The 9336-nt window shown below is 43.6% G+C and overlaps 1 protein-coding gene across 2 annotated transcripts in view; it reads left to right on the top strand.

The window, feature by feature from the left end:
* Positions 1 to 844: 844 nt before the first annotated feature.
* ABCC3 (ATP binding cassette subfamily C member 3) overlaps positions 845 to 9336 on the top strand; it is an 81873-nt gene continuing 73381 nt past the window's right edge. For both annotated transcript variants that reach the window (XM_060764780.2, XM_060764781.2), the window contains exon 1: positions 845 to 1259. In XM_060764780.2, the coding sequence (XP_060620763.2) occupies positions 1230 to 1259 (30 nt within the window). In that variant the 5' untranslated portion in view covers positions 845 to 1229. The remainder of the gene's footprint in view (positions 1260 to 9336) is intronic.

The following is a 9336-nucleotide window of genomic DNA, read 5'->3' as shown; positions in this document are numbered from 1 at the left end:
CCAGATTAGAAGTTAAGGATTTCCCCATTAGTTACAGTTAAGAAGATAGTGACTGTTCCCTGTGGACAAGATTGAGAGGGAGCCAATAGACTGTTAAGAAAGCCTTAAAGTACCTGTTTGTTTTCATTAATAAAGAACTTTGTTGAACCTTTAAGCAATCTAAAGACTCTGTTTTAAGGAAATCCAAAGGCCTTTAATCTGAGGCAGCCCCGGCGTCCCTGTTGGGCACACAGAATTTATGTCCTGTCTACAGTCTTATGCACAGGCCCAGCGTGCGACAGCACAGAGAATGCTTCTGGAACATGGCCATACAGCCTGGAAAAAAAATACCTACAGCAACCCAGTGATTCCAGCCATGAAAGCCTTCGACAATCCTGGGAGTCCCTTGGTGGGGCACCAGCCCTCTTTGGCAGAGAAGGCTCAAAACCTTTTGAAACTACCATTCCCATGATTTCATAGCGTTCAGCCCTGGCAGCAGAAGTGCAAGACCATGGCGGATAGTGGGCACAGGCTCCTCTCTTTCTTGGAGTCTCCATGCTGACGGCGGAAAAAGACTTGCAGCCTCCCAGTGTGGCTGTTTGCAGCTCCTCTCTCCAGGGCCAGACCATTGGTGCGCCACCCAGAGTTAGAAGAGGCCTCAGGGCCCCGCCTCGCCAGGCAGGAACAGCCAATCAACACGCATCCCGCCTGAGAGGGAGTAAGCGGCACCTAGCCGGGTTGGGCCCCTCTCCCTGCCACACCCGAGGCCGGTTGCCTTGGTCACTGGAGTGGCTGCCTTCCACCTCCTTCCTTCCTTCCGAGTCTGGGGAAAAGAAGGAAGGGAGGAAGGAGGGAGGGAGGGAGGGAAGAAGGTGGTCATCTGCGCTCTCCCTCCCACACGCACACAAGCAGGCTTCAGGGTCTGTGACGTCAGGGGGAAGCCAGCATTCCCCGGCAGGGGAGCCCCCTCCCCTCCCCCTCCTTTCCCTTCCCCTCCCGCCGCTGCCTCTTCCTCCTGCGTCCTCCGCCTGGGCCACCCCTCCCTCCTCGGCGTGGGCGCTGCCTAGGCAAGCCCTTCCCCGCGTGAGGCCAACATCCGCCTGAGCCCAAGGAGAGGAAGCGGGGCGCCAGGCGGGGCGGGAGGAAGGGAGGGAGAGGGAGGGAGGGAGGGAGGGAGGAGAGAGGGAGTCCGGCACCGCAGGGCCCCAGGAGGCGTCCCGCCTGCCCCGCCAGTCCTGCAGCCCCGCGCCATGGACGCCTTCTGCAACTCCAGCTTTTGGGTAAGCCCCCCCCCCCTCGCGCCCTGGGGTCCCCGGGGAAGTCGCGAGGGAGGGAAAGCCAAGGCGGCTTGGGCGCCTCTCTCTGAAGCGAAAGAAGCGGGTCTCTCTCTGGAGAGGAACGGCGGGCACTTCAGGCGCGTGCGGGAAAATGTGTGCGCGCGCGCGCTTATGTGAAGGGAAACTGCTTGGGAAGCGGAGTTGAGGCACTCCCCAAACTCACTTCGCTTCTGCCAAGTTTGTGGGAGGGTCGTTCGGTGCCCGGGTGGGAGGCAGGAGACTGGCCAACCCCGGCGGAGAACGGAGGGGCGCCGGGCAAGGGGAGGTTTGGGGCCCGAGGGAGCGCCCAGCCAGCCTTTCCTATCCATTCACGATCGAACAGGTAGACTCCAGGGAGTGAAAGGATGCTCAGGGACACCAAAGGAAAGCTCGCATTCAGCCTACTCAGGGAGAAACCCCGAGGGATGCCAGCTGACGCGGGTTGGCATCCTTTCCCTGCTTGAAACCTTACCGCCTGAGCACACAGGCACCGAGTCCTCCCTGGTAGGGCAGATTGGCAGTGGCAAACCTGGCCAAACAGGTATTTTCAACTTTACACTGCTTATGCTCTCACGGGAGTGTGTAAAACCAATACAAGGGAATTGCCAGAAGCATCTCTTCATTTATTATGGTGGCTATGGGTGTGTGTGTGCTGAAATGATTGAAATCTCATTCAGTCCTACAGTGAATAGCCCAATGGCTATTGGAGCTTCGTTCCAAGACAACCTTTTTGTTTGCATCAAGCCCATAGCCACTGCAATGTTAACATGTACAGACCATATCAATATCTTAGCCAATGGGTTGCTGTGACTTTTCCGAGCTGTATGGCCATGTTCCAGAAGCATTCTCATCTAACGTTTTGCCCACATCTATGGCAGGCATCCTCAGAGGTTGTGAGGTCATAGAATCATAGAATCAAAGAGTTGGAAGAGACCTCCTGGGCCATCCAGTCCAAGCCCCTGCCAAGAAACAGGAGTATTGCATTCAAATCACTCCTGACAGATGGCCATTCAGCCTCTGTCTAAAAGCTTCCAAAGAAGGAGCCTCCACCACACTCCGGGGCAGAGAATTCCACTGCTGAATGGTTCTCTCAGTCATGAAGTTCTTCCTCATGTTCCTGACTGTGAGAGCCATTCAGCAGTGGAACTCTCTGCCCCAGAGTGTGGTGGAGGCTCCTTCTCTGGAAGCTTTTATTGGAAACAAAGCAAATGGGGTTTATATATCTGGGGAATGTCCAGGGCAGGAGAGAGAACTCTCATCTGTCTGAGGCAGGTGACCATAGGGACTACCCAATGCAGGATTGCCCAAACACAAATCAAGGAACATGAAAGGCATGTTCCTCTATTCTGCTTTGGTTAGACCACATCTGGAATACTGTGTCCAATTCTGGGCACCACAATTCAAGAGAGATATTGACAAGCTGGAATGTGTCCAGAGGAGGGCGACTAAAATGATCAAGGGTCTGGAGAACAAGCCCTATGAGGAGCGGCTTAGGGAACTGGGCATGTTTAGCCTGAAGAAGAGAAGGCTGAGAGGAGATATGATAGCCATGTATAAATATGTGAGAGGAAGCCACAGGGAGGAGGGAGCAAGCTTGTTTTCTGCTTCCTTGGAGACTAAGACGTGGAACAATGGCTTCAAACTACAAGAGAGGAGATTCCATCTGAACATGAGGAAGAACTTCCTGACTGTGAGAGCCATTCGGCAGTGGAACTCTCTGCCCCGGAGTGTGGTGGAGGCTCCTTCTTTGGAAGCTTTTAGACAGAGGCTGAATGGCCATTTGTCAGGGGTGATTTGAATGCAATATTCCTGCTTCTTGGCAGGGGGTTGGACTGGATGGCCCATGAGGTCTCTTCCAACTCTTTGATTCTATGATTCTATGATTCTATGGCACTGCAGACTAAGTCAACCAGAGAAGTCAGCCCTAGCAGAGCTCCTGATGAACCAACCTGGACATAGCATATCATTTGAGAACACAGAAATGCTGGATCACTCTAACAACCACCATGTCAGACTACACAGAGAAGCCATTGAAATCCACAAGCATGTGGACAATTTCAAGAGAAAGGAGGAAACCATGAAAATAAACAAAATCTGGCTATCAGTATTTTTTTAAAAAACCTCTAAAATAGGACAGTAAATAAAGAGGAACACTCATAAAACATAAAACAATCAGGGCCAGCTAACAACTCCTAACAAAGAATTCTTCCAGACAGCAATCAGCCAGGCTTTGAAGCTGCAAGGCCTTTCAGTGCTAATCAAGGTGGCCAATTGCAACACTCACACTTGCCTGAAGCAGACAAGAGTTCTTTCTCCCACCCTGAACATTCCACAGATATATAAACCCCACAGGCATAGTTTCTAACCAACCTCATAACCTCTGAGGATGCCTGCCATAGATGTGGGTGAAACATCAGGAGAGAATACTTCTGGAACATGGCCAGACAGCCCAGAAAACTCACAGTGATTCCAGCCATGAAAGCCTTCAACAATACAATCATGGCCTGCTTAAAAGTATACTGATACTAAAGCGATCATGTGTTAGAAATATATCTCTGACGCTGAAGTTCAAGAAAGCCTAATATATCATTGAATTAATTTAATGTGGCCAACCCACATACATACTGACACAGAATTGTCATACAGTGTGACCCCCTGTTCGTTCAGAACTTGCCCCCATGGTTTCACCTCCCTGGATTTGACGAAGTAGTCCTTTCTAGGAATTTTCTAGGCCCTCTACACTGTTCTAGGGCATGTTTCTGCTAGATGGGATTGACATAAGGCTGGCCACCCATCCACCCCCCAAATCACATTCCCTTTTTATTTTCTCAGTTAAAGGTTGACTAGTCCGTTGCCACTGATGACTACCATTTCCACTGTAGGCAAACTGTGGAGATTCGAAGCTGGTCACCAATGACTGTATCATCTTTCTGTATGTTAGAATTCGTTCTTAAGATGGATCTTGAGCTGAAAGTTTAAGGAGTGCCTCTGTTTGCATTTTAACTGCCCCTGATATGATTTTTTATTAGTTTAATGTGTGTGAAAGTTTATTATGCCAACATTTATTTTAGGTCAGCAATAGCTGTGTTTGTCGCTGCCTCCCACATTTAGGCCAGTGGGTCTTTTGCATAAGACCTACAGATTCCTCCATATTTACTATTCAGAAGATAAATGTCATGCAATTGGCAACAGAAGTTGAGAACTCTGCAAAAACTGATCTTACTAACTTCCCTCACTTGGTATCTACTTCCGGAAAAATATCTTTTTCTCAAAAAACCAGTGAGATAGTATAGAAAAGACATGATAGCAAATCTGACAATGGAAGAGTGCTCACAACTTGACATCTCTTTCACAGATTTGAAGTCTAATTTTGCAGCTACTTTAGGAAGTAAGAGTTTTGTCAAAATTATGTATATGTACAATAGAGAATAGCAACTGTGCCTTAGGTGTATGTGAGGCTCTACTTTTGCCCACAAGGAACTGCTTATTTTCACTGGACTTGAAATTATGTGGTGATATTTCCATAATTGTTGTAATAATTGTTTGTATTAGTTATTAAATTTTTAGCCATTTGGGAGAGTGGGGAACTACCACTTGCAGTGTTTGGAGTTTACAATTATTTTAGCCTTTCCTGATGATGTTTTGCTATATTTCCTTTTTAAAAAGGGGTGTGTTGTATGGCATTTGGGTTTTTAAAAATAGCAATAACAGACAAACAAGATTGGCCAGGACATGTGAGGCTTGGTTATATAAGGCCAAGTTCAAGCTTCATGAGAACAGGGCCTCTAATATGAGCTCCTGTGAAATTTCAGATCTAAGAGGAACCCACAAACCCTTTGTAACCTAGCAACTGGGAAACAGGCAAGTTTTGATGCCCCTAGACTAAGAGTACAGGGCTTGCACACTCAAAACAGATCCCACCTCAAGATTGAATGTGCAATGTAAGGTTTATATTTATAACCATTGTCTGGAAATACTAGTTTTACCAACTTCTCTAATGTTCATATGGAACGAATCTTCTGGCCCATAGATAAGTTATACCTTTTACATTCAGGTTGACCTGGCAGCCCTTTTTGTGAGGTCAGGGAAAAAACTTGGGCCCCATGTTACCTGGAGCTACACTTTCCTCACCCTGGTGTACAAGATGTACAAGATGGCACACCCCTAAGAAGTGTTACATATAGGACAACTTGGATATGGTTTACCCCATGTTATTAAGTGTATTCTATTTCCAAGTTTTTGAATACTTCGTTCACAAAATTCCTGATATAAGAGTTACTTGAAATAGCTGAAACAGTTGGCTCCTTATAAACAGATCATTCTTTCTCGCATTCTCTTTTTGTTTTGTTGAGTCATAGCCTAGGTCACCCTCCACCTCCAGACTTCACCTTTTCCCTAGTTCTAACTTGTAGTTTCTTTTATCATTCCAGAAGGCTCTTGCTCCTCTTCAGTTTTTAAACTCCTGTTATCTTGCGTATCAAAAGAAATGCTCAAACGTTCAAATGATAACATCTTGGAGGTGGGAATAAACAAGTTTTTTCAGGTATTCTTTCAGCTCCTTGGTGTTCAGAGAAAAGATTTCCTATACATTGCATGGCCAACAGCAACTGCACTCCTTCCCAGTTTTTTTTTTTTGTCTCCTAGTTTCTGTAGTCAGAACTGCATGTAGTTTACTGGCTTTCAGCTTGAGAAACAGATTTGTTCTTATGTGGTCTATGGGAAGCCAATCGGGGGAGATGTTGCCAGGCTTTGTTCACTCTGGAATTGTCAATCTACCTTTCCAGGTGTATTTATATAATCAATGTGGCTGGTTGGTTCCAGGTGAAAAATTCAGTCAATCTCTTCTTGGTCTTTATACCATACTTGATAGATGGTATCAGAGGAGCTGAACCCTGTCACCCTAATTGGTTCAGCACTTTGGATAGCTCCTTCAAAGCTTGAAATAAATCCCAGAAGGAATGTATTGTGCCCCTGGGCAGAGAAGCTACTAGCAGCCACTATACATGCTATTATCTAGTTATTCTCCTGTGTTTACTTCACTCTTTTTAGAAATCACAGAAAATTCGAAGAAGTGGTGGAATCTCCACAAGTGAAAACCATTCTGGCCTTATTGCTTCATCTAGTATAGTAATAGTTTACCTCCATAGTCTCCCAGCTGAGGGTACCAAGAGCTCAAAATCCCAGTGTTTCATTTATGAAGAAAGTAAGATGTGCCTTCAAATGGGATCAGGGAGCCGTCTTGTTGTATAGCAGCAAAAGAGCTTTGGACCATAATATCTAAAACCTCGTTGTTGTTATCCAAAAAGTAACTTTTCCAAGTTACTTTAATCAAGCTAAGCCAACTTCCAAGGCTACATACAGTCAATATCTGCCAATTTCAGGGGCCACTGTTCAACATCCCCATCCTGTCCTGTGCTTTTTGTGGCAGATCACCACTTTTTGTCCTAACTTTAGACTGTGAAGTTCCTTTTATATTCTTTAATAGATTTGCTCCCTTTCAGTGCATGCCTTCTTATAAGACAGCTTATTTATAAAGTAACAAGAATACCTCAATTTTTGCATTGTTAAAGAACTTAAACATTAATATTTATTTATTTATTTATTTGGGGTGCTTCTACCCCGCCCTTCTCAACCCCCTAAGGGGGACTCAGGGTGGCTTACAAAAGGCACAATTCGATGCCTAACAATTACAAAATACAATACAATATGCAATAACAAATTACCATATAATATCACAGTTATAACTAATTAAAACAATCAACAGTATACTAGCATCAATAAAAACATCTTGTGGTCAATGTTCACCAAATCCAAGTCCATATTATGACCATTATAACAAATATCTATAGGACTGCATTGTGTTCAACTAGAAATGAAGTCTGTTCTTTTAAGCCCCATCCCGGTCTCTCATCTGTGTGCATCCCATGTTGTGTATCCTCTATGGCCAGATGCATCCACAACTTTTCAGACATTCAGACTCCTGCACAGGCAATCAGAATCCACACGTGGGTGTCAGATGACAGAAGTCCAGTATCAGGGACAAATGGAGCTAAAAGTGCATTCTACCTTCAGTTTCAACACTGTTAAGAACTAATAGCATGCTAATATTGGGTGATGTGGGGTGTGATTCTTGAACCTCATAATATTGCTGGTATGAGGCTTTAGAACTGTAATGCAGAAAATGCTATAAGATAATGGTTATAAGTAATTTTTATTATAATAAATACGTACTACAAACACATTTGCTAACAATTAAAATCAAATGAGACATACTTAGTTTTGCAGTATTTACAATGCTTGCAACATTTACATTTTCTAAATAATTACAGTTACAAAGTCAATATAAGATAATGGTCTTCTGGAGACTACCATTTCCTGCTGGGTCTTTTTGGAATTGAGCAATCTTTAGCTCTGTTTGTGAAATTGAATGAAACAGCACTTTTTAACAGTACTCGGGATGTTGCTGAGTCACTCCTTGAGGCATCATCCAGAGCAATCAGATTATTGGCAATTACTTTACAATTCTGTAGGGTACACATTTTTCATAGCAAGATTGTTTACTTCTTAGTTGTAAAATTCTAGTGAGTAATGCCATTCAGAAGTTGTGACTCAGCTCAGCTTTACATTGTAGCATTGGATATTTATTTATTTATTTATTTCATTTATACCCTACCTTTCTCACCCTGCAGAGGACTCAAGGCAGCTAACATATTTCGGCAAAAATTCATTGCCGCATGTAAACATAACAATAAAAACGTACCCCAACAAACTATAAAACAATTCAAATATATAAGCAGATAAAACACATAGAACAATAAAACATATAGAACAATAAAATACTTGTTGATTGATAGGGATATCTATTCATGTGCCCTGATTAGATCTTAAATCCAAGTTAGATTTTTAGCAACACATTTCATACTAGGTTAGCGAGATGTTAATAGTGAGTGGAATTTAAAGCATCACTTTGAATACGGAGGATGTACTTTGAAGGCAATGAATCCAAATAACTTTTAATTGTGTAACAGTAAAAACATGAACAATTGCCCAGTGAGCGATGAAGGAAAAGACTTATAACTAGTTAATGTAGCAGACTTTAAGGTTAGGAGCAATATAGGTCCCATGCTACCCTCAGTATTAGATTTCTTAAAATATGTAAATGACAAGTTGAGGTTCTGGAATTTATAATGTGACTTTAGCCTTGCTGGTTTTTAGTTTGGGGAATTTTGAAGAAGTTCATTTTGATATTCCTGAACTTTAAAACAAAGCTTTAAAGTTTCTAGCCAATTAATGGAATAGTTGTGAAGTTTCTTAGTTTGCACAACCCCTGTAGAATCCAGCTTCAGGCTTTAGTACTCCCACAGACAGTTATTAGGGAGGAAACTCTTGCAGATAAGGCAGGACAGTAAATCAAATGGGATTGCATGAAACAATCTTGTTTGGAAGGGTTTACTTGCAAGGGAACTTGCAGAAGAAAAGTCAAAACCAGTCCAAGAGTTGAACCGGTTTGTTCGCCACTCCAAGGTCAAGGTTTGAATTCCTGCTTGATTATGCAAACCTTCTAGGTGATCTTGGGCAAGTTACATTCAACCTCAGAGGAAAGCAAAGGCACACTCACTCTGAACAAATCGTGCCAAGAAAATATGTGCTGGGTCCACTTTAAGTTGTCATAAGTTGAAAACCAGTTGAAGGCACATAACAAGTTATAGAGATTAAGTCCTCATAACAATTTGCTGTCAAATTGTGCTGGCTTTCCAAACTTCACTGTATTTTTTTCATTCAAAGACTCTTTAATTTGATTAAAGTCAGCACTTGGAGCTGAAGTTAAAAGACTAGCACAGTCACATCCATGTAACAATTGCAAATAATAGGAAATGCCAGCCACCTATTGACTGTAGTGTTGGCAAGACAAAGACAATCTGTTGATTGAATCAATTTATCACTTGCTAAATGGTGTAGATGCTCTTGTCAATTATTTTGCATGAAGGCAAAGAGCCTTATTGCAAATGAAATGTCTGTACCTCTTGTTGTCCGTAGCATA

Source organism: Anolis sagrei, chromosome 2, assembly GCF_037176765.1.
Source record: "Anolis sagrei isolate rAnoSag1 chromosome 2, rAnoSag1.mat, whole genome shotgun sequence".
Taxonomy (NCBI): Eukaryota; Metazoa; Chordata; class Lepidosauria; order Squamata; family Dactyloidae; genus Anolis; species Anolis sagrei.
The sequence above is the reverse complement of the archived record's forward strand: the minus strand, read 5'-3'. Positions and strand labels throughout refer to the sequence as shown.